General features: G+C 43.9%; 1 protein-coding gene across 4 annotated transcripts in view; it reads left to right on the top strand.

The window, feature by feature from the left end:
* Positions 1 to 10,144: 10,144 nt before the first annotated feature.
* Positions 10,145 to 26,163, top strand: part of ndrg4 (NDRG family member 4) — a 33,550-nt gene continuing 17,531 nt past the window's right edge. Inside the window, exons 1-4 of one of the 4 annotated variants that reach the window (XM_018739384.2) lie at positions 10,145 to 10,421; positions 17,247 to 17,337; positions 18,194 to 18,355; positions 24,816 to 24,854. In XM_018739384.2, coding sequence (XP_018594900.1) covers positions 17,260 to 17,337; positions 18,194 to 18,355; positions 24,816 to 24,854 — 279 coding nt within the window. In that variant the 5' untranslated portion in view covers positions 10,145 to 10,421; positions 17,247 to 17,259. The remainder of the gene's footprint in view (positions 10,422 to 17,246; positions 17,338 to 18,193; positions 18,356 to 24,815; positions 24,855 to 26,163) is intronic. The other 3 variants (XM_018739385.2, XM_018739386.2, XM_018739387.2) reach the window with 3 other exon arrangements.

Genomic DNA, 26,163 nt, shown 5'->3' with positions numbered 1-26,163 from the left:
GACATAAATCCTACTGAGCTCTCTGAGAAAGCTGGTTGCCTGCAATTTTTCAGCAGCTGGATGCAACCCACCGAGGTCAGCTTTTAGGAACACCACCTCTTTTCAGAGGAAAGCACAGTCATACCCTGATATGTGACCAGCTGTGTTATAAGAAGTTCACTTTATAAGGCACTTCATTTAATGCCCCTTCTTTGATTTACGAGGCTCAAATGCGCATTTTTCGCCTTCCAGTTGACTTAATACGTAAACACTGAGTATCATATTGTAGTGGACAGCAAAAATATGAAGTAGAGGAACTGAATGGAGACAAGCCATTTTGACAAGGATTGCCAGGGGCTCCAGTGCTGCAAGATCTGCGGCAGCAAGGAGCATCTGGCCCATCTCTGTCCGGAGTGTGTGCCTTCTCATGCGGACACTGTCTGGAAGTAGGGATGTCTGTGGAAGAGGCCCTGTGGGCGCTCAGTCTCTGTGAAGAGGATGGGAAGCAGATGGAGATGAAGCTGGGAGCAGAAGTGGAGGCTGAAGAAGCCCCTGGCAAGGCTGAATATCCCCAGAAGAAAAGTCCAGCCCTGGCAGAAGCCAGGGGAAAAAAAGGAGAAAGGAAGACTCAACTTCGAGAAAAAGAAGAAATGTAAAAAGGAGGCTGAAACATCTGTGAGGTAACACATGCCAGCAGACTTCTCCACGGAAGAGGACCGAGAACAACCCCCATCCCAGAAGAAAGAGATACTCCATAGACTGTGGGAAAATTCGAATTTGTGCCATTCTTGCTTTTGATAATAACAATTATTATTTCCAGGCTTTGACCCAATCCAGCCCCCCTATGGACCCAAAACTGTGCTCGTTCTTTGCTACTTTTGTGCCGTTTCAAGTATTATTATACCTCTTCTCAAGCTATCTGTAAGCTGGTGAAGGGTAGCTTGATAAAAGCAAAGTTAATACATTAAACCGTCGGCAAAAACAAATGACTTATTTTTAGTGCCTTTGATTGTTTTTGCTTGTAATACTGTTGTGTAGTTCACAAATACTCAATTTGGTGACTGCATGTCAGGCTTGAAAAATATGAAGACAAAGCTGACAGTTGTAGAATGCAGTAAAATACACAAACGCTGGCTGTGAATGTCAAAGCTGGGCAAGGTAGGAACGAGGTACTGAACTAGGTATCGGGGGGATGAGGTCCATGTCCATGGTTCAGGGTCTATGAGACAGCGGCCTCTCATCCGGGGTGATTTCATGACGTGAACTGACCCTTTCATTTGAGGAATGGGTGTACGAATAGACTTAGTTAACAAAATTCTGTTTCACACATGCTGCGTATTTTTTGTCGATTTTATATGACCATGCATACTGTATTTGTCATCATGCATTTCCAAGTTCCTGCCTTTGTGGTCCTTAGTGGGGAGCGTTTTTGACACACTATGCATATCTCAGAGATAATCATTTTTGATATGAGATGATAATGTTTATGTTTTTATATGTACATGTCCATTTGTGTGTATTCGATCACGTATGCTTGAGAGAGAGATACTGCGTATCGCTGCGTCCTCGGCATGTGTGGATGATTGTGTGTGAGGCACCTGTGTGTGGTGTTGTTCGCTCATGTGTGAAGATCACTTGTGCAGATGGCATATGTGCCCGGAAGGAACGTATTGATGCGTAGCTTGTCAGCAGTATTGATCTGGAGGAAGGCTGGGGTGATGTGAATTACGTGGAGGTCAGTGCGCACACACACACACACACACACACACACACACACACACACACACACAAAAACCTAACAAACAGCTAATAATGGTTCCTGATTCTACTACTGCAAAACTCCTACTGTAAGTGTTCTGTGGTGCCTAGGTGGGCCTGTCAATCTATTCTGGTGTCCAGCGATCTGCTGGGCCAAAAGACTGCAAACAGTCAAGAGGCTGTTGAGGACCCTAGTTTTACAGACAGCATTACTTAACTCCTTAAGTCCGGTTGTCCTGGTTTTAGTAAATTCGGGGAGAATGCGATCTGAAACAAATGTCTTGTTTACAGCAGCCAGGAGGATACGCGATTCATTTAAAAGACTTTGTGAGAGGTCGCCTTTTCACATCAACACCACAGGTAGCACTTCCGATGAACTTTTGTAGTTATAGAAAAACAGAGCCCAATGTGGTTTTCTTGCATTGTTATTCTTTTTCATTTTTGTCCTTCAACTGTATTCTAGGTTAAAAAAAAAAAAAAAAAAAAAAAGAAGCATAGTAGTAATTGCTTAATGTGATGGTACACAGATGTCACTAATGTATCCATATGTGATACCATGTCAGTTGATACCCATTATGCAACATCCATCCATCCATTTTCATTAACTGCTTGTCCTGATCTTGGTTGCATGGCTCCAGAGCCTATCCCAGAATCACTGAGCGCAAGGCAGAAGTGGGGTGCACCCTGGATGGGGCAGCAGTCCATCATGTTGAATTTTCATGATAAACTGCAGAATACACACACACACACACACACATTTTCAGAACCGCTTGTCCCATACGGGGTCGCGGGGAACCGGAGCCTACCTGGCAACACAGGGCGTAAGGCCAGAGGGGGAGGGTACACACCCAGGACGGGACGCCAGTCCGTCACAAGGCACCCCAAGCAGGACTCGAACCCCAGACCCACCGGAGAGCAGGACTGTGGTCCAACCCACTGCGCCACCGCGCCCCCAAACTGCAGAATAATATGAGATAATTCCATTTTGAACATTGGTTTCAAAGCAAACAGGCAGAGTAAATAGTGTCAATTAGCTGGCCATGCTGTACTCAGTGAAAGTAGGTACCATGTCACAGAAAACCAAATCATCCCTTCTGGGTAGCACGGATGACTGGACATGAGGAAGTGTGCTTTTCGCTTCCTCGTGAGGTCTCCTCCTCCAGACGACCAGCTCTGACTTTCGGAGAGGGATGGATGATGCATGCGGACCAGCGCCGAACAATGAAGGACAACGAAAATAGCCCATCTGAGCTGTTGCCAGGCGCAGACCCCTTGTCAGTGCCGCTGTGTGGGTTACAACTGGCAGCGGGACCGTGCTGAGGGGGCCCAGCTCAGCTGCTCGCAAGCCCTAAGGGATGGGGAATGAGCCTGGGCTAAGAGGATGAAAGAAGTCTTGTGGACTCCCCCACAACACTCCTGTGAAGGTGCTGCCATTCAAAGTCTGTCAGGAGCAGTTTGTGTGGGGGAGGTTTTCCAAAGAGGCTTTTAATATTTACCACCGACCGCCAAGAGAATTTTTATTGGATGTCGCAACTCTGCCGCACGTACTTGTGCGGAATATAACGTCTAAAGGACTCATTTTGGCTACCAACCTATTGCGCTTCAGGGGTGCATGGAAACATGGGTCCAAGGGGTTCGCGATGGTCCTGGAGAAACGCGAGTACACCCCACGAACCGGCGTACGTTTGTCGACAGACGTGCACGTATGAATCTTTGATCTTCGTTTCAACGATGTTGATGGATAAAGCTGATCCGATCTAACGATGAAAATTTGTCTCTGCAGTCATTTATTCAACCAAGAAGTCAGAAATGCCGTTGTGTAACTCCTTCCTTCAGTAGCTGGTGTTGCCCCCTTTGGCAGAAATCGCTTGTAGGCGTTTCTCCTACCTCAACATGGAGAAATTTTTGCCCACTCCTTCAACTCTGTGATATCTGAGGGCTTTCGTGCACGTACTGCCTGCGTGAAGTCCCTCCACAGCATTTCTATGGGGTTAAGATCTGAGTTTTGACTTGGCTACTCAATAATTTACATTTATTCATTTAGCTGATGCTTTTCTGCAAAGCGACTTATTGTTAAGGTGCTTACGACTATTTACCCATTTGTACAATTGGGTAATTTTTACTGCAGCAATTCAGGGCAAGCACCTTGCTTGCAGCTGGAGGTGAGAATTGAACCTGTGGGTCTAAAGGTAGCAGCTCTTACCACTACACTAACAGCTGTCCCCAATTCGCCATAATTCTCCATTTATTCTTTTAATTTTAGGCATGTGATGCACTGATAAATGTAAGAGTGCATTAACATTTCCGCACAGGGAAAGTGATTTTTTTTCTGATTTAAATACTATAAATCAGTGCAAAATGTGATTTCTCAATGTTAAAAATGAGGTCACCTTTACCTATCAGTGTTATTGAAAAGATGGTGAATGTCCAAAAAAAAAAAAAAAAACCCCAAACCTTTTCATAGGGTATACTTACTTTTTCCACATCACTGCAGGTGCTGCAGGGGGTCCTGGAGGGGTTGAGCTGAGGACTGTAGGGTTTTTTTTTTTTTGTAAGCTGGAGGATGTAGGTGCCTTGGCAGTGAGTTGGAGGCAATAGGCATCTTGTTGGTGAGCTGGAGGCTGCAGGAACCCTGGTGGTGAGTTGGAGCAACATTGTAGGGACAGTAATAGTGGGTTGGAGGCTGTATGCTCCTAACAGTGAATAAATGTTGTGGAGCTGAGTTGTGAGGAGGAATTTCCTGTAAATACACATGAGCTGGCAGATAAAATAACCGAAATGTGGCAGGGCAGTTCTGAGTAGATATGAGTGGACATGGAGCTGACAGGCTGGTCTGTACTTGATGCCATGTGGCCTGGATAGACAAGGTGCTCAGAGCGAAGGCCTGTCTCTTTATAAATACATCTGAGCAGAAGCCCTATGGTCCTGCATCACTAACAGCGCTGTGACTCACTGGGAAATTTCCATGTGATTTGTTGCCATAGCAGTGTTTCAACCTTCAGTTCAAATTACTCCATACATTTCAAAATAAATGAAATTTGAAAGTACTCCATAAATTCCATCATTTGATGGAAATACCTTTGTATTTTCTATGAGTTCCATATTCGGCTACTTGCGTGATGTTGTTGTTATCTGTTTTAAAAATATTGTACTGCGCCAATTCTATTTGCAGCTAATGTATGGTGGTTTAATCGCTGATATCAGATGAACCGACCGTACTTGAAGAATTGTGTTGGCATCTGTGTCTCTCCATCTGTTGGTGAACTGCACTTTTGTTTTTCGCTGAGTTATATACATCACTTTGGAGAAAAGCGTCTGCTAAATGAATGACTGTAAATGTACGTTTATATGTATGAATAAAGATTCCATGTAGAATATTCCATGGAGAATTTAAATTTTGTTTTAATTCGGGATACTCTATTTTACTGTTGATGGGATTACTGTGGTATTTGAAGGCTATGTTAAAGTTGTATTAAATTGATTAGATTCAGTTGTCTTGGTACAGCATGTATCCTTGCATTGATGGGTCATGGGTCATATCTGTCTTTGAATTGAGCATTAAAACACAACAAAATTCCAACCATCAAAAAGATCCACATTACAATGATCCAGTCATCTAGCTTGTAAACATCTGCAGCATACATTCATTCATTCTTAATTTTTAGCCATTTTCATTTAGAACGAAAAAAACAGCTCCAGGGATTAACAAACTATCCAGCAATCTGTCTATGTATACATGGACATTATTTATCCATGAGTTGGTTGCACATTTTACATAAGCATCCAACCTGTTCAAGGTATCCCTCAGAATTACGCAATGTTTTTGCTTATTTTTTCTACTAATCACTGTCCCCTGGCAACGCTGGACAAAAATCCTTCTTTGCAGCGTGCAGGCAACAGTCTCATTGTTCAAGGTTCCCAGAAGGATAAATTATTTCTCTATGTAGTTCGGGCCAGTTGAAAATTGATGGACTGTTAGCTACGTCTATGTGTTTGGGCACCCGAGAGAGAAGGCTCTTACCTGGTGCTTCACCCGCTGACCCTGTAGTGAGATCATGGAACACACTTTAAGTCCCTCACCCCTAGCAAAAAAAAGCATACAACAGCTCTTTAACATTTTTGCTCTTTAAAAACCGAGCACAGTACATTTCAGGCTTTATCGTACAGGTCCCTTGGGACCTATAAATACTGGATCTCGTCTGAGTGCGCTGCGGCCAATTTTCGCTTCCTCAAAGAACAATGAAGTCGGAGTATAACTCTCAGTGGGATTCAGCCCAAATTCCCAAAGTCCCCAAAAGGTACCATATCGCTGCTGGCGTAAGTGCCACGTTTACTAATGTGTTTATTGTTATGCAGAGCATAATTATTGCCCAGGTAATGAGTACTCAATTCTCCCGATAGTGCTAAAACGCCGCCTCTCGCTGAATTCATGATGTCCGAGTTCTCCGATAATCTTTTGTTTGCCATGAACAGTGCAAAGTCTCCCTGGTTTGATGTAAAGGGAAAAATGTGTTTTGACACCTGGATGCTGAAATGAAAGAGGTTGTGACACAGCAATGGCAGGAATTTCAGGGCGAAGCAAGAAATGTGCAGATGAAGCTTTACAGGAAATACACACACACACACACACACACACACACACACACACACACACACACACACATTGTCTGAAACTGCTTGTTCCAAGCAGGGGGAGGTCGCACCGAACCTGAGCCTAACCCGGCAACACAGGGCGCACGGCTGGAGAGAGAAGGGACACGTTCAGGGTGGGATGCCAGTTTGTTGCAAGGCACCCCAAGCAGGACTCGAACCCCAGACCTGCCAGGGAACAGACCCCAGCCCACCCCGCTGCGCCACTGTGCCCACCTTACAGGAAATAGTACATGAGATTTTGTAGGGCGCTCAGTCCATCAGTCCATCCACTGTCAATAAACCCCCTTTTTGCAATGCAGGGTCATGTTTTTCCAGAGCCAGTCCTGGAAGCAGGACAGGACGGCAGTCCATTGCCCACCGGTCACACAGATTCCTTCACTTACTCATATATATTCTGGGATAAATTTAGAGTCTCCACTTCACCTGAAACACATGCCTTTGGACTATGTGGAGAAACCAGAAGACCCTAAGGAAACCCATGCGAACAGAGAACTTGCAACCTCTTGCAAAGGAGCTGTGAGGGATCCTTATATAGTAGACTAGAACTTTAACTTTCTAGATATTTATATAATATTTAGTATCTTATTATGAATGATTTATTCTGTTTTATACACTCTGTAACCAGATAAACCAAACAATCCCTGCATGCGTATCGGACGCTTACCTGTAGTTGGCTATTGGAGTTTTTTTCTGTATTTCTGGGAATGACAGGACTGACTTTAGAGGGATGGATCTGCTCTGGAGCGGTGTGCTTGTTCTTATTGGTCCTGGGGATATAAAATAGTATGGAGGAGAGGTGGAAAGCTGCAAGTTTTCCTTCTTTAAGCACATGGGTGCTCTGTGTTATTCACTCCACCCTCGAAACACATTGTCGCAGCTCTCTCTCCAGCTTCCCTTATCATGTCTATACTTGTTAATTTTGCAATATGAAAAACCTGGCTTGGTGTTGGAATACTTCAGTTACGCGTTGAAGAGTGTCTGAACGAGCCGTCCCAGTGGTCCAATGAGACAGCCTCTATCTCAGCAGTTCCAACGGTCGCACTGCCGTGCTCAGATTAAATTGTGTTGTGAGACTCAAAGTAATTGCATAGTAGCAAAAGGGTATTTGAAAGAGACAACATAATAAATTTTGAAACAAAAGCCTCAATAAATAAATGAAGCTGAGCTGCTTCATTTATTTTATTATTATTTTGTTCTCTTGCCAATGCTTAGCTTTTCACAGTGACTTTTATGCATTTGTCCACCACCATTCACTAGAGCACACTCGTCCCTTATGTTTCTTATATTCTACGGGCGGCATGGTGACGCAGTGAATAGTGCTGCTGTCTCACAGCGTCTGGGTTGTGTGAGAGGATGTGGAATCAATCCCCGCTCTTGCATGTCTACATGGGTTTCCTTTGGGTGCTCTGGTTTCCTCCCACAGTCCAAAGACATGCTGTTCAGGTTCCCCCAGAGTGTGTGTGTTCCCCTGATGTATGGATGGGTGACCCATTGTAAGTAGGGTATCTAGCAGTGTAAGTCTCCTTGGTGAATAAGGTCTGTGGGCTGATAACACTACATAGAGTTCATTGGGAGTCGCTCTGCTAAATAAATAAATTTAAATGTCATGGGCGCCTTAAAGATGCAAACTGGTGAAGTAAAAATAAATGGTTTAAGCCACAAGCATGGCAATTGTGTTTTACCTTTTAGAAAAGCCACTTAAATTGAATTACACCCATCCCTCGAATAATGAGGATAATTTGTTTTGTGAAATCACCTCATCAAGCAAATTCCCAATGTGAGGGGGGTCAGTTAGTTAAATTTTTTCCCATGGAAAACAGGTAAGCATTATACCTGCTTCCCATGTTAAAAAATTGAATTACTTGATGACAGAAGTTGTACCATACCAAATACGTGTTATGTAGTGTCATTTAACATATGTTTGTACACCTCACATCTCAGTCCACTGCCAGGGAAAGTCTGGAAATGGATTAAACAGGTGAAGCCAATATTTAAACCAATCTTAAGCAGTCTTGCCCTTCAAGTCAACTCAGTCCTTCTCTCTTATAGGAGTCTACTCACAAACATATTACAAACCCCCAAATAACATATGCTTTTCACTATCTGACTATTTTGAGTTAGTGTGTTCATGTATAAGGATTTCCTTGCCCTCGGGCTTTAACAGTCTCATCAAGTTGGCCGACACACCGCGTTTTTTCCCTGTGTCTGATAGACTGCTTTTACTGCATCACAACATCTTTATATTAGTGACTTTGATTTAGTGGGTAAACTCATTGCAAGTATGGTTTGTTGTCCACTCTCAAAACAAGCCATTCTACTCTTTTTAATAATTTGTAGTTTATTGACAGTGCTCCTATTCATGGGTTATGAGCAGAAACTGCCTTGTGTCATACGGGGCCGAGAGAACCGGGACGGCAGGACCCCAGTGCGGAGTTGTTCGTCTGGATTCAGGGGATGAGGCAAGTTCTCGGAGTTGGGGACAGACGAATGGTCGGTCGATCGGCGCTTGAACGAAGATCTGTGGACGTGGTCAGGAAACAAAGTGAAGGGACAAAAACCAGAAGACGAGAGCAAAGAACAAGTGTTGGGTGTGCACTGGACATCACGAGGGAGGGTGGTTGTCTTTGATGAGATTCTGCAAAGGTATGGGAGCTGAGGAGGGTCTTTTAAAGGGTGAGCGGTTAATCAGGTGCAGGAGCAGAGTCAGGTGTTGTCGGTTGAGTTGTGGACGTGACACATTGTGTTTTATTTCAAGGATACATCAGCTACTCTTGTGTTATACTGTTTATCCTTATATGGTAAAGGATTGGGTATTCTTTTCTCTTTGCGCTATATGTCGGAGGGTTAGCTGTTTGTCAGCTGTATGCAGAATTTTAAAAATGTATTTATTAGGGGGTTAATCTATTATTGTGTTATTTGTTTGTGTTAAGGTTTATTTGGCTTTTGGCAAAACTTTGTTAAAATCTCTGTATGTAATGAGGTATGTGTACAATGAGTATGTATACAATGAGGGAATAATGAGGGAACGACTGGAATGAAACCTACTGACTGTTTGGACAAACGCTGCCAAATGTTGTGTTACAGGATTAGTTGTTCCTGTGTCATATGTGCTTCTGCTAGATGTGTTACATGTTAGCGTTACTGTGTTACTATATTATATATGCTCACTAACTTTCAGTTTCCTATGTCCAAAAGGTTTCTCAGAAAAATTTTCAATGAACCCCTTGAACACTGTCCTTCTTTCTATAACTTTCTCCGTCTCTTCTCTCTTTCTCCCTCTATGGGGAGCAGAGAACTGAAATACAATTCAGATATTGTCTCAAGTACATGCAGGAAGAGAAAGGATATAACAGATCTGATGGAGACGCTGTGTATATGAGTGTGTATATGATGAGCATAGGCAGACAGGTGGCACCTGGGATGTGTTGCTGTTGGGGGGATTTTGGATGGTTTCCACTGGAGAAGAAGCCCACACGCAGACACGGACCACCATCGTTCGTCCTACATTCGCTTTTCTGGGTACGCTTGTCTGTGGGTGGAAAAAGCAGTGTGGGTGTCTTCTAATAAAAAATTCCCCCCGAGAGGCGCTTGCGCAGACGATGTCTCAGTTACAGGCCATGTATGTAGTTCAAGGCTACCCCTCCCTGATCCTCCTTCTCCGCTCTTCCTCCCTCCCTCCTTCCCTCCCTCTTCTCCTGCTCTCTTCCAATCTGTCGAGGTGCCGATGCTCACGCCAGCAAGCCGAGTGCTGCATCATCTGGGCTGACACGTGTTCTCTGTTTATTACCACTGAGGACGAGAGAGGGGGAGAGAGAGAGAGAGAGAGGGAGGGAGGGAGGGAGAGAGAAAGACAGCGAGGGAGGGGGAGGTGTGTGTGCAGTGGGGGTCCAGATAGGAGCAACCTCACAGGGTAGACAGCCTCTCTCATATCCCCACGCACATTCCCAAACAGACAGGAGGAACGCAGGAGAGAAGCGCACACGTACGTCGACCGGACTCGGTCTCCAAGGAAGCCGAAACCACCGAAATAGGTAAGAGCGTTCCCTTCCCCTCTCAGTGCCATGCTTGTTTTTGTTTATCTTCCGCTGCCTTCTTTTTGGAAGTCTGTGGGTGGGGCTGGCGGTCGGCGTTGGTGAGACTCTTAGGGAATGGAGTCCTTTGGGCGTCTCAGGGGACTTGCTGCATTCAGCTCCTCATTTTTTTTGCAATCCTGGTTGTGTGAGTCTGGAGGTGCGGTGCAGGTTTGGTGCAAACACTGTCGCTGTCACGGCGCTGTCACCTTGCCACAGGTTCAGTGCCCCCGCGGAGGCACAAGTCTAGGAGGGCAGTGGTCGTTTTAAAATTTAAGCATCATAGTCTGTAGAACTGTGCAGTCATAACCAGCATTCGATGAACTCTGAAGAGACAAAAGGTTTCTAAAAGGAGGTTATTTTTGGAAATGACAGCGCCACTGAGATTTGCAGACCTGCCTTTGTGTGGCGTCTGCTTACTGCAGCTCCTCATTCACCAAGCTTGTACAAGCCTGATTGTCGCTATCACGCAGCACAATCTGGTAGAAGTCAAAGTTTATTTGTTGCTGGAGCTCTAGAAGTTTATAGCAGCACATCCAGAAGCACAGAGCATCTCCTCTGACAGGTTGTCGATGTCAGAATTTTAAATGACGGCGGCTTAGTCTGAGATGCGCCCTTGCTTGTAAGGGTCTGTGGGTAGCGCAAGTCAGCGTTCGTACCTGTTTCCTCAAAATCAAAAAGGTATATCTGTTTTTGGTGAGGTCGACTCAAACGGTTTGTGTTAGAAAGACTACCCTGTCACACTGATCAACATATTTCATTTCTCTACGTTCTAAGATTTTGTTCATTTCTAAGAAGAAATACACATAACAGATTATACTGATGAAAGGACATTTTGTGGGTTGTAGAAATTTATATCCATTCCAGTGTTAAAAATCCCAGTTTTTGCTCTTAAATTTGGCAGATGGAAGTAAATATTACATAATAAAAAAAACTGAAATTGAAAAATCAGCACCTTGAGAAGAATGCATCAGGTCGTACTGAGCGCTAACTGATGAAGGCCCATGCTTATGTGGCTTTAACTGTGCTGTGCAAATTATTTTCATTCACCGTCACTGGCTCTGCTTTCGTTCACATAGATGGGGCCTGGATTGTTTTGGAGCTTCCCTCCAAAGGCTAGCTGCAGTGTTTCACACAGCCTGCTCCAGATGATGTACGTAGTCTCGCTGTGTGTTCTGCGGCTCCTGGCTTTTTTATCTTTGGTTTTTGCCATCTAGCTCTCCCTCCCCCCACTCTACATCGGGCTTTGAGCCAGCCGCTGTGGACCGCTGTTCCCTGGGCTGGCGGGCTGACAGGTTGCAGAGGCCCATGGAGGGGTGGGTGTCCGTTTGGTGACCGTTGTCCAGCGTCCCCCATCGTGGTTTCCCGACATGCTTGCCGAGCACCTCACTGGCCTGCGAACATGATATCCGAGCGCACACTGCACATGTGTGAGTTGCCTCCATCTGTTTGGAACGAACTAGCTGTGCAGTCCTCGCAGTGCATGAGCCATCCATCTCACAAGTCTGTCATGTCCTTGTTTGGGTGGGTGGATGGGTGGGTGTGTGGGTGGGGCGGCCCATTGCGTCTTTCTTTTTCAATCAGATGTTTGAGAGGACAAATTTCTGCACACAAGACCATTTGGAGAGAAGCTTATTGGAGGGAAAAACCATCTACAACACAGAACAATGTCAGATACGCTTTGAAAATACAGACGGGAGCTTTTCTTGCTCTGAGAACTCAAACAAGTTTATGTTCTGATGTATAAAAAAACTGACACGGTGCTAAAGAAGATTTCTGAGGTGTAAGTACTTGGGTAGGAGAAAAAGACAGAGAGCAGAGCTTGACGCAGTCTAGAGCAGCTCTCAGTTGAGTTATGGGATTCTTCTGCCAGTGCAAGCTGATAAAGGCTGGCTGCTGGCCATGGTGAGGGGTGCAGCCGTGTCAGTGCTCCGCCCTGACATTGCAATAGCCTCCGTCCAAAGCTGTGGAGAAAGTGGAAAACATAAACATCCCCTCACATGTCTACGATGGGAAGATCTCCCACTGTAGATTCCGGTTGTTTCAAACAAAGAACTCTTAGACATCAGTGTTGTGAAACAGACCATTTGTACTGAAGTCTGCCTACAACTACGAAGGAGGGAATACCATGACCATCAGCAGATTATTTCAAAACAGAGTAAAGCAGAGATTCTGTAAAAAAAAAAAAAAAAAATACAAGTTGAGTTGTTGCATACAAATTACCAGACGCACAAATTTGATTTCTGACGCAGACTCTTGACCTTCTGAGAAGAAAAGATGTGGGTTTAGGGGAATTTTAAATAGCTGCCTTTATGCTTGAAGGATCCCAAGAGACGGTGTAAAAGCAGGCGGGTCTGAAGGTGAATCCAACCAGTCAGGGGTTAACCTTTCAGTAGTGGGGTGGGGTCCTGCTGAGAGGTGCACACGGCCTCTCCTTCTGCCAAGCTGGCACTCTAACGTACCACCGAGACCCTTTGACAGGAGGCAGGTCCAGGAGCTGGCATCTATGCCCAATATCCTCACTGGAGGTGGCATCGCAGTGGCACAGCTTAGACTGAACTGTGATGAAAGGTCTTTACGGTGGCCACGGGGTTTTTATTTGAATCAGTGAATTCACATTTTGCACGAGCCTTTCGGTTTGCTCTCACTCTGGCCTCTTAGACACACATTGTGTTTCTAAATATCCGCTATCCCCTTTCCGGAAGGAATCTGTTAGATGCGTTCGCTCACTTTATCGTTATATATTGTGACAATGGTTCTGCTATCTGTACAAGTGATGACAGAGAGACCTGAAGCCAATCTGTCTCCTGCCAGCACGGCCTGAGTTGGTCACCAGACTGGTTGGCATTTCGGCTCCTAGGCAGTGGAGAGGGAACTGTGTTAGCTGCTCTACGATAAGAAGTGGTAAATGACAGATGGACAAAATCTTTAACTGACTGGCTGCTTCTTGTTGAGATGTATTATTATAAATGATTCTTTTTCTTTGCAGTTGTAGGTTCAGACAGTGGGAAGTACCAGCCTAAAATGGCATGATTTGTACAATGAACCTGAAAGAGGGAAAAGTATAACAGATGCAATAACACAGAATAAACTGCATGTTAAAGAAAGCTGGTTAACAACTAATCCTAGTTCTTACCGCCAGGGAACACAGTACTTAGAGCATTCATCCATGGCTTCAGAGCTTTGTACACATTAGTGCACCTATTGAACTTGCTGGAACCCATCCATATAAAGAACAATGAATAGATTTCTTACTGAGGGCTGTCCGGTTGTGTTTGGTTTTCATGGCTTTGTGTGCGACTACAGCTTCAGTCTTAAGTAGGATCTCTAGTTGGAAGGAAGTGGTTGACAGACCAACAGGCTGCATAGATGATAAAACCATTAGCAGAAACTGTCTTCCAGTGAGGCTGGACGGTGAGACATATGCACAAATGAGCAGAGCAAATGGTCATCTCTGAGAAGAGGTAAAGAGACCAACAAGCTGTACTGTGCAGAAAGTCAATAGTAGGCCTGTTAGCTTTTAGAGAAGCCAACCATCTGTGCCTTCACTAAGTTGCATAAATATGACAATGAGGTGGATGACATGAAGACAAGATGAGTAGAAGGAAATAAACAACAAGCTGGATGGAAGCAGAAATCAGCTAGATTGGCAAGCGATGCTGACTGTTGTCATGGAAACAGGTTTGCGTTGAAGTGCGGCCTAGTTAACGATTGGTGGAGAGAGGAAGGAAAAGGGGGAGATGAAAAATTAATTTTTTTTCTGTTTGAAAAGTCTAAACTCATCCCTATTTTCCAAAAAAAAAAAAAAAACATCTCTTGCTCAGGGAACAGAGTTTTATTTGACCAGAGTATCAGCTAATTTATTAAAACTAGCTAGAAAGTTATCTGTCGATGTATTACACACACACACACACATTTTCAGAACCGCTTGTCCCATACGGGGTTGCGGGGAACCGGAGCCAACCCGGTAACACAGGGCGTAAGGCCGGAGGGGAGGGGACACACCCAGGACGGGACGCCAGTCCATCACAAGGCACCCCAAGCAGGACTCGAACCCCAGACCCACCAGAGAGCAAGACTGTGGTCCAACCCACTGCACCACCGCACCCCCCCCAATGTATTACAGTACTTATAAAAGTTACCAGTAGTTATAGATGTTTTTCACCCGATAACACTTAACAATGAATTATTCCTGTTAAATTATAGAGTGATCGTATTATTAATCAAATTGCTGCTTGGGGCAAAGGCATTTGTCTTTGACAAAGGTGTGTCAGCTGCTTTCTGACTGACCACTTTTGGAAATGGTATAACAATAACATGCACCGCTGCATTGCACATCAAGATCCTTGGATTTCACGGGAAGCAGGGAGGAGGAAAGAGATGTGTTTGAGCTTTTTTTTTTTTTTAACTAGGAAACTGATTTAGGCCCTCTCTCGACTGCTGTTGTTTTTTTTGAATAAGGCATATGATTTTAATGCCAGAGGAAGATTTGGTTGCTCTGTTGAAATAAAGCCCTGTCTTCATTTGCTCAAGAGGGAAAGTCTATGTTAAATTAGGAATAGCACAACAGCACACAGTCACAGAGCAGGGGAGCTTAGGCCCCTTTGAGCAGGGCTGCGGAAGGGTGGGAGCGAAGAGACGTGCATGGACACCGGCCAGCACTCGGGTTGTGCAGGAGAAGAAACAGCCCACTTGATCACCCACTGGGCAACCACTATAAAATGGTTCTAGTCGGCGCCATCTCAGGACCCTACAAATGTCAGTGCCTCCCCTTGAGGCAACCGGCAGGGTGGTAGTTATGTCTCCAACTAATTAGTTCAGCGTTCAAGTCCTTAAACAACACCGTGTCTGGGTGGAGAGGGGGCCTGGGCACAGGCAAGAGCATCGTGAAGGGACAGGACGGACTGTGAGAATGAGGACGGTGATCGACACACCTCACACCTGCCCCAGCGTATTTAGCTTTATTCTTTAGTACAGTATTATCACATGAAAGCCTTTCGCCCCCATACCCCCCAAGCCTCATCACTGTAACATGTCATCCGCTTCCCAGAGCACCAATGCAATATACTCACATCCCAGCTAGGCTTTCGATTATGATGTTACAAAGCGTATAATTAAAACTGATATGCACAGCAAAAGCCCCTTATATAATGCATTTTAGTCGAAATGACACATTGAGCAATAAACATTAGTGAGATTAGGCCTGGCTCTAAAGGGTGTGTGTGGTAGTGGGGGGGGTGGGGGTGCAAATTGTAATGCTGTGCTGAGCTGATCTAGCTGAGGGGGGGGGGAGAGGGGAGAGGTGTCTCACTTTGGATGATGATAAACACGGGAAGTGTCTGGAAACTTCCACGGGGCTGGCAGCCGACCGAGCAGGACCGAGCTATGCCCAGTTGTTGCCATCACCACCCCAGCACACAACTTAACCTCTTAGACTTGGTGCGGTGCATAGTAACCCAAAGAGAATGAGGGCTACGGTGCTGCGAGCGGTCTGAGCGGTGTGCTTCGGAGACCTCAAGATACGCTCCGTGAGGATAGCCTCACTTAAGAGCTCTTGTGCTGCCTTGGCTATGGCATTCTTAACACTGTGGCCCTACTGAGAGCTTGGCCTTTGAACACGGAGGGCTTAACGCTCCCCGCGGAGTGCGAGGTGCACTTGTGTACCGATGAGCTTCGACTTTTTTTCCCAGGTTACGTGTGCTGTGACCTGCAGGCTGACCTCATCACTGCACATCCTTCTGTTCCCTGGCAACCTGTGGACATTTAGTTTGTCACATTTCAGTTTGGTTAAGTTCTTTCCATACTCCGCCATTTATCTGCAGCGGGTTTGTTTGCGAACGAACGGTGAATGCAAATTTTACATTCTGTGTGCTCCGTGCTCTGCTTTTGGCTTAGTGTACACTCTCTGATACCTCTCTGTCTGTGTGTCCTAAAAGGTGTGTTAAATGGCTTGGTTTTGTGTGTGTGTGTGTGTGTGTGTGTGTGTTACGCAGACTATTCTCCGGTCATTCGCAACTGACTCTCATATTGTTTGATGTTTTATTGAGGTCTTTAATTTTGCTCGAATAAGATGAGTGCTGCCATGTTATTACAATAATAATTTTGGGTTTTTCTTTTTCTTTTTTTTTTGCCTGCTGACCTCAGTGGAATCGTCCCATTATTCCCAAATTGGACAGCCCATCTGTCTGTTGCCTAGAAAAAAAAAAAACTATTCAGACGTCCTTTGCTTGTTCCTCTCTAACCTAGTATTCCCAACCACGTTGCCTGTGACTGCGGGGTCTTGCAGTGCAAGTCACGTGAGAACACAACAGGTCCTACTAGTTGGGCTTCTGTCACCGCAAATTCACTCTTCCCACCGTGGATCGTTTTGCCTCTATAATCGCTTCCTCAAACGTAGAGACGTTTTTAAGATAGGAAAAGATGATTGTGTTCTGAAGTTCGGAGTGCGAGTTATAGCGTGGGGAACTTTGTGTGTTAGTAAAGCGGCGGAAGCGTGTTGTGCGAGGTGTGACGTAGGGTGGGATGCGTCAGCTACAGGGAGCGAGTTCCGGTGTCGCATGGGAACTATGCGAGCTATTGGTAGGGAAGGGATGTGTATGATGCGGTGTGTGATGTCCATGAGGGCTGGGTTGGGTAGGTATAATGGTGCAAGAGAGATGTCTGAGGGACAGTATGGAGGTATTGTGTGTGAGCTGTAGAGGAGGTGGGTTATGTGAGGTATATGGTGAGAAATACTGAGGTATGTGCTGTTATGACACCATTCTGCTGCTGTCACAACCATTGCAGGTTACTCTCCAGGATGGCTGGGATGAAGGAGCAGAAGTTCACGGAGGAGAAGCCCCTACTGCCAGAACAAAGAGGGCAGGACACAGAGATGGTGAGTGTGTTTGTGTGCCCAAGTGTGTTTTCCCCACTCTTCTGCGGGGGGGGGGGGGGGGGGGGGCGCATACCTGCTCGACTGGCTGGCGCTACAGCTGTAATCCTCTTACGAGTCGACAGCGAGTTCAAGGTGATCAAAGCACTCGCAGAAATTATTAAGGCCATTTCCTAAATCGAAATAACACAAACGTCCGGGGTGGCGCGTCTTTCGCGGCGCGCTAATCGATGCGACAGTAACGGTCGCCCTAGAGCCGTAAGAACGAATGAAGGAGAACAGAGGGCAACGCAGGCAGTCGGGCTGTAGAGGGCAACGCTATGGGGGGATGAGCACATCTCTTTAGGTGTGTGCACCTCTAAGCAAGTGTGTTTAGGGAAATGTCATCTCTTCAGCCACTCCTGTGGCACAGCGTGCAGGTATATGAGAAAGAGCATTGGTCAGGCAGTGCTCTCATGTCATTTTACTCTGTTTACCTGTTTCTCCTGCAATGCCCTCTTCTCTTCTCTTCTCTTCTCTTCTCTTCTCTTCTCTAAGACATATATCTGTCTGGTCATTTCATTCACCCTCTGTCTGGCACTCTGCGTCCCTCTCTTGCACACTCACTCCCTCCCCCCGTTTTACCGTTCGTCTGTCTCTCTACGCTCATTTCTGTTCACTCGTCGTCTTTTTCGTCCGTCTCCTTCTGCCATGTTCTCGTTGATCTGGAGGACTACTGAACCTCATATCAGACTTCGTCTCTCTCCCTCTCGACTTCACTCTGTCTTCTCACCCGACCTCGCCCGGCCGTGAAGGTGTGTTCTCGGCACATCTCGTTCGGGATTGCAAGATTTTTAACGTCTTTTTTTTATATCCGAAGCAGCAGGAGAGCACTAACGGGGCGCAGAGCACAAACGTGCAGCCCTGTGTGGCCTCCCCGCCCTCCGGTGCCACGCCACCCCCGAGCCGCCCCCACCGGTGGCACATGTTTGCGCGGCACTGGCTCCGTATGACCCGCCGTCGGACCAGCGGGTGCATCCCGGTAATTACATCAAAACCACACGCCCTGGGTGTGATGTCACTGGCCACACCCGCTGCAGGTAGCTGGATGCCCAAGAGTGCAAACACTGACTTAGCACCACTGACGCCTCCATTATGGTTAGAGGACTGACATGCACAAGGGACCTGCTTTGTCCCTAGCTTGCATTGGCAGTTAGAGCATTCCACAGCGCTTCCATCTGCTTCTAACCATGTCAGGGACAGTCTGCCCTCATTTTCACACTCACTGATTGCCAGCGGTAGGGACAACCTTCAAAACAAATGCAGTTTCTCCTTGGCAGATAGATGAGAAATCTAATAACCATACATACATGACCTTTTTAATTTTTCTGAAGGACAAATTACAAATCAGAATGCATTTTGATAAATATGAACATTTTCTTGGATCCATTTTTTTGCTTCAAATATTGCCGGGTGTTTTAAACTGAACTTCGAGGTAGAATTTATATTCTAGTTTATTTATTGTAGTTTTGTTATATGCAAGGTTTTTTTAGGTTTGCGATGTTTTGCTGCACGGAGGTCCATCTCGGCATACAGCTAATCAGCTTTTTAAGATAACTTCCACTTTACGGTACATGTTTTTTGGACATGATGTTCATTAACTGTTTTTAGTGATTTGACAGCCCTTTAAGTAGGTAAATTGCCTGTTATATAAGGCGCTCTGTGAAACCATGTCTTTTTTCCTCATTGCCACCCACTCCTACACCTACTTATTTTACCAGCCAACATTTTTTGAAAAGATGATATTTGAAGAACCCCAGAGGTGTAACTGGAGAGTTGCTGTAATAAACGGTATGCATAACAAACCCATACTGCGTCACAGTGCTTCCATGTGCTTTTAAACCTGCTAAAATGAAGGCAACAGCACATGAAGTTCCAGAAGAACGATTTGAGGGGGAAAAGCTCGTTTTACAGTTGCAGATGTGTTTTTCATTGTTGGCCCATTCTGTTCTTCCGTTATGGAGTTAAACTAAATTATACATTGGGCATCAGAGGTGGGCAGCAACAAGTTTTGGGAGAAATTGTGCTTTACAGAGTCAGTTTTGACAGGGATACTTTCCACCCCTACTTGAAGATATATGTAAAGAAAAAAACATACTTTTAATTTACATTTTTTCATTTAGCAGATGCTTTTGTCCAAAGCAATATACATCTCAGCAAAAGTACAAGTTATGCATTACATTAAGAGAAAGAGACATGGCTGCAGACATGAAAGTCTCAAGCAAACCTAGGTTGTTACCTACCACTTCCTCCATCGAGGTTCATCATTCAAGCAGGTGCATAAAACACAGGATAGACAAATCCTGATAACCTCTTTTTTTTTTTTTTTTTTTATAAATAATATTAAGATACGCAAACAACCAAACACAATGCCAGAGTAGTGGCTGAATAAAGGTTATATCTGGGGATGCTCATGAGTTACGGTGCATGAACATTTACACCGTACATGAGCTGGAGAGATCTTGGGCGAAGTGGGTCTGGAAAAGGTGAGTTTTCAGACCCTTCCTGAATGTTGACAGAGTTTCAGCAGTTCTGAGTGAGAGGGGGAGGTCGTGCCACCACAACGGAGCCAGAACTGAGAACCTCCGCGCTTTGCCTTTTGTGCATGGGACCACCAAGCGAGCAGAAGTAGATGAGCGAAAGGGTCTGGCTCAGGTGTAGCGATTGATCAAGATCTGTAAATTTACTTTTAATGTACTTTTACCTTTTCTTTTGCCTCCCGTGGATTTCACTGGCTATTGTCTGCTGTCAGTCACAGTCACATTTACGATGAACCATTAGAAATGCGTCTTCACTGTCAGCTGACTTCTTCTCTTGATTTCATTGGGCAGACTTGCTATCAGTGAGACCAATCAGGGTTTAGTTTGGGCCAATCAGAGCCAGATTTGGGTTTAATCCTGCCTTGATGTGTAGCCTGTCTTATTGGCTCCCAACAAAGTGAACTCAGCAACAGAAATGTGTGTTCAAATATGCTTAATATGCTAAAATATGTCTTTTTTTCAGCATTGTGATAATTGAATAGTATACTGTATTATATTAATAGTATATTATGTTATAGGATATATTTTTAATTTTTTAAAATGAGTTAATCCATGAGTGTATGGACTAAGCATTTTTTGCATGAATACCTGTAAACATCAAGGATAAGTTGAATGATTGAAAACTACAAAATTATATAGAGGTTAAAAAGTAAATCACTCACTCACTCTAGTAATATGAAGCAGTATGGGTTTGTTACTCATGCCTCCCGTTACAGCAACTCTCCAGTTTCACTTCTGTGGCACTTGAAATCTTTTCACTGAAAATGCTTTTTAAGAATTTTCATTTCAACATTTTGCTAACTTTGACCTACATTCAGACTAAACCCAATTTTAAATGACTGAAAAAGTACATACTTTCCGTAAACCTGTACCGAATGCAAATTGTTGAACCATTCATCTTGTAAACATGTGCAATGTTCATCATCTTATGCCTGAGCAAGGAAATGGTTACGTCTGCTTTGCGACAGGCAGAAATTTTAGAAAATAGATCAGTAAATTTACTTATACATTGCATTTATTCATTTAGCAGACGCTTTTCGCCAAAGCAACGTACATGTCATATAAAATACAATTTGGTCATTACCTTAGAAGAAAGAGACATGGCTAAATAAAAATAATTTTAAGTAAAATTTAAAAATAAATATATAATAAGGGAAAATGTTTCCGTCTTTGAAAATTTATTGCTGAATGTCTATAATATGAAAAACGTGTGTTTTCATAGTAAATTTATTTTTTCATATTTCAAAGGTTTTTCATCTTAAAAAAAGTTTTTTAAAACTCAATGAATACATAGCTGTTTAATGTAATGCTACAAACTGAAATAAGAACTAAAGTCAATCTTCAATACTCTTAAATGTAAGAACAATTTTTTAAATACAATTTTTGTCATAAGGAAATAGTTTTTGTCTTCAGTTAAGTATATGTCACCATGTATTATGCATTATATTGTCGAAGCTTTTATTCCAATGTGTCGATCAGTCCATCATCTCAGCTGAATTTCACTGTTTTTCTTAAGCCTTCAGAGCTGGTAGTCTGACACTGAGGCAGGTTACATGACGCACAGTAAAATCTTACCCACTATTTATATATACGTTTCGTTTAAAGGTTAAAGAGTTAACAGCACAGCCACGCACCAATATTATATTATGTGATTGTGTACAACAAACAAAAACAAACTGCAACACAACAACAACAGCAATTAATAATAAAATAAGAATAATAAAAATAATAATAAATTATTTCCATTAACAAATTAATTAATTTATTATTATTATTATTATTATTATACACCGTTCAGAGATTGGAAACAATCCAAAAGAAATGTGTGTTACACACACCAAATATCAGAGAGAAACTTAATCAGATCATAACCATCATGAATAATTTTTATCCTAAAATTGCTATTAAGGAAAGAAAACAACACAATTTAAGGCATGTGCCTATGGAGAGCACTTATATTTCACCAATATTTCAAATAAACATTTAATTATTTCTGCTTAGAGACCAAAAATGCTGGTAAATTCCACTTTAACAGTTTGATAGCAGTTGCCATCAAAGTGTAGGTAATTATAAAGTGGAGCTGTTTCTTCTAATTTAAATGATCAGTGGCAATAGAAATATTCGGAATGAGCCAGGCAAATCAGGGTGGATTTCAGCCATGTGAGGGAACGGTGTGAATAAGCTAAAAAATGTGGAGAAAAAAAAAAACCACAGTACTTGGTTGTAACTGAACAACCCATCAATCTGCTACATCTGTTATCTAAATAACCTGTGGTGTGTCTCTTTTATTGATCTTCCTGTCCAACAACTCTTTGTGCTATTGAACTGCCTGCCAGAATGTGGTACTCAAAAGCAATGACTTACTAAATTCCAGTAATTAAATCATGTAAGTAACTATAGATAAGCAACCCATAAACAAAACGGCTACACTAAGCAAAATGTTCATATTTCAGACATCTGATTTGTGTGATTTAAACATGGAATGTGCGATAATTTTGAGATATTTATTTATAAATGTTCCCACCACTGAATGTATACAAGCCTTTTTCCATGTGATGCATAGCAAAGGGCTCATAAAACCTACTCTGCATTTCAGATGTTGTGCTGCCATTCGTAGTTCAACTATGAGGTTTCTAGCTGCTAATAGTTATCTAAATATAGTGTAATGAAAGACTGGTATGTATTGTAAAGTTTATTTTTAAGTAATCCCCATTATTATTATTATCATTGTTCTTGTAAGTATGTGAGGATAAAGGTGCAGTGAGAGACAATAATAATATTTTTGTTCAGAAACATTCCAAACTATTCCAATAGCTTCTAAAAATATACTGTATGTCTCTTTATATACAGTATCTTGCTGCACTTAGTTTTTACAGAAATAATGAAAACACAAACTGATGTAGCAGTCCTTCAATTAAATTAAAAAGTAAGTATATGTGGCTTTGGATATAAATATGTAGAAAGAAGAATTTCAAATGCCAGAGTGACACAGCCAGGTTTTTGATTCTTCTCTTCATGTCCATCTAAAACAAAAATAAGCACTTACCAGCCTGCATTGGAATGGACATATTCTAACTTTCTTCAGGTCAGCCTCTTGACAGTTATTTCACTGCAGTGCTCTTCAGTCTTGACTGAATTTGTAGAAAAAAAGCAAAAAAGGTATAAAATAAACCTTTCCAGAACATTGTAGTAATGTAGAAAATAAGGGAACTGGGATATTACACCCTTCTTCAAGAAGAAGCCTCCAGTTCTTTGACAGATGAAGGAGGTGGAAAGCTACTTTGGACTCTGCATTCCGGAACTTTCTACAAAGGTTCAACGATGTTTGCATCTGGAAACTGAAGGAGGCGTGGAAGGCATTTAAGCAGTGTGTATGTGGGCACTATCATCATGGAATAACAGGACATCATGAGGGAGCAGTGTTTGCACCGCATGGTTCAGCTGGTTCTGTAAAATTGCCTCATATTCTTTGGCTGTTTACAAACCATGCAGAGCAATCATCAGGCCTAATGACTTCCATGAGATGGCAAGTGTTGTTGACTTTCGAGCGCTGTTACTCTTTACTGCTGCAGTTTGTCCATGTGACCGTTTCCCTTGACGCAATAGGTTTTCAGTTTTTGTGACTGATGCATCCACAGTTTGGCCACTGACTCCTCGTCCGCTTTAGGACTCTCTTAGTTGCCTCATGTTGCTTTGAAGACTCTCATATCAGACTGGCAAATGATAGACCTCTTTTATAGCTGGCACATACTGCTCATCGGCAGTCAGCCGAAAATGACTCACCTTTACAATTAACATTTAGTTACTTCTGAATTAAACCCAGACATACACACACACACACATTGGCTGATGCCACTTGACCAGAACCTAACCTGGCAATGCAGGGCATAGGGCTGGAGGGGGGAGGGGACACACCCAGGACTGGATGCCAGTCCAAGACCAGGCACCCCAAGCGGGACTCAAACCCCAGACCCACCGGAGAGCAGGACCCAGTCAAACCCGCTACACCACCGCACCCCCCTTTCTCATTTACTGTTTCCGTTATTTTGTCCAGCCCCGTAAATACAGTTTTTAATCATCGAAACATCACAACAGCTCTTGACATGACCGGCCCCATCTGTTTTATGAGAAGCTTGATAGGACACGAAGTGCTGTGCGCTGCAGCCGTGACAATGTCGACTTCCAGGGAAAAGCCATGGCTCCGTGTCAGGGTGTGTGACAGGGAGACATGAGGAGGGACGAGTGGATGGAGGGACGAGTGGATGGAGGGACGAGTGGTATTGGCTGCTCGGACAGCGCTGGAGCCCTTTCCTTCGCCCTCCCTTTACCGCTACTACCCTACTAACCCCCATGTCTCGCTGACATTTGCACTGCCTCGGACCTGCCTCTCCACGTGGATCTCCGCTGGTGCGTCTGCACATTTTAACAGCGATGATGTCAGTGTCAGAATTAACCACCTACTCCAAAACCGTCATTCAAATGGGTTTCACTGCTTGATTTCTTTTTTTTTTTTTTTCTTTTGCTGCTGTTTCTGTTGACCTCTTCTGCAAAACTATTCACTGAAACTAACCCCACGCTTTTTACCATACCTTGATCATTTAACCTAATGATTGCTTTGAAACTTCACCATTACATTTCACGTGTGTGTTTACGCCCTCATCACTGACATGAAGAGACTCCACTGAAAGGTCCTACTCCTTTTCGCCAAAGTCCCGCCCATCCCGCTCTTCCCAGTTATTACCCAGTTGGTCCCACGCAGATCAGGAGCAGTGCCTTGACCATCTGCCAGTGGACTTCTCTGTAATTGCGCCATGAGATGTGGGAACGGCCTCTCAGCCCATGTGGTCCTACGTGGCGTTTGCTTGAACGCGTGTAACGCTTGTCCATGTCTGCTCTTTACAGGAGACCAGTGACACCTTCGCTACTGTGGGAGACTGGAAGGTACTGGAGCTGTTTTCTTCCTTTGTCTCTGCTTGTCCTTGCTGCTCATCTGCCCCTTTTCAGAAAATAGAAGCATGTCATCGCTCTACGTGACAATAAAGCAGTTGCATGGGTGGCTTGTGGATCAGCAGGCAGCACCAGAGCGGTGTGTTAATGCACTTCCCTCTGGTGGTTCACAGGGTACTTACAGCTCACTTGTTTTCTCCTCTCACCATTGTCACAGCTGTGTCTCATCTAAGGCTGGCGTGGCGTCTCCCTGAGACAGGGGCGACCGAGCTGGAATGCAGGATTTATTCATGATTATACTACCAGCAGAAAGCGATAAAGAGAAGAGAGGGCCTGGCTTTTGTTTTGCTTCGCTGTTCGCTCAGTCTCTCCAAAGTCTCATTTAACGGAGGTCTTAATTAAAAATAAAAATTGGACGGCCTTCAGATGACGTTTTAGGGATTAATAAGGCAGGTTGCAATTCAAGACCTGGGGGTTTGTTGCTTTTGTTTTATGGGATTATCAAAATGATTTAGGTATCAGACCTTCCCCAGACTAGAATGCCAGCGGAAATGTAGACTTACAGACTCTTAAACTGCAACTGATGTTGACAAATAAGACCAAAACCGTGTCGGAACGCGTACAACTTGTCACCAGATCCTAGCTTTCAACAGCTGCAAGTGAAAGTGAGACGCAGGAATCTCGTCCATAAAGTGTGTGCTTCTGTGTTGGGTGTGGGGACTGGGTTCTGTAATTTATTCAACTTTTTGTGTTTTGCTATCATTTAGAGGTTCATGCAGAGAAGTGCGTTTCATATTCCTTGTCACGATGGTGTGGGACATGGTCCAAATGCATCAGTATGTGTGTGGGCTACGTGTGTCAGTGCAGTACCTGGTCAGCTGTGTCATTCCTTCTCCCTTTGCTTTTGAACAACCTGAATCCTGCGTTAGGAAGCTGCACCCATGTGTCCCATATTATCTTCTCCCATGTTGTTTTGTGCTAAGCGTGATTAAGTTTCTGTACAAAGGTAAATTAATTTATTGTATTATGTTATTTTCTTAAATGTTCCCATGAGTTTTCATTATATGTTTTACTTGGTGGCTGTTCTGTTGAATGACTGCTCCGAACCCATAACTAGGGATCGATCAGATTTGTGTTGCTGGGAATCACCTGGTGTTGAGTGTGTATGTTTGTAGTTGAACTACCTGTTAGGTCTTCGGCAGGAAGCTTGTTAATGGGAGTGGAATAGCCTTTTAGTGGCCAACGCTTGATCGAAATGAAGTTACAAGTCCTTCGTGTGAAATAAATGTGCGTATTTTCATTA

Source organism: Scleropages formosus, chromosome 7 (assembly GCF_900964775.1).
Source record: "Scleropages formosus chromosome 7, fSclFor1.1, whole genome shotgun sequence".
Lineage (NCBI taxonomy): Eukaryota > Metazoa > Chordata > Actinopteri > Osteoglossiformes > Osteoglossidae > Scleropages > Scleropages formosus.
Note: the sequence above shows the minus strand (reverse complement) of the source record. Positions and strands in the feature narration are given on the sequence as shown.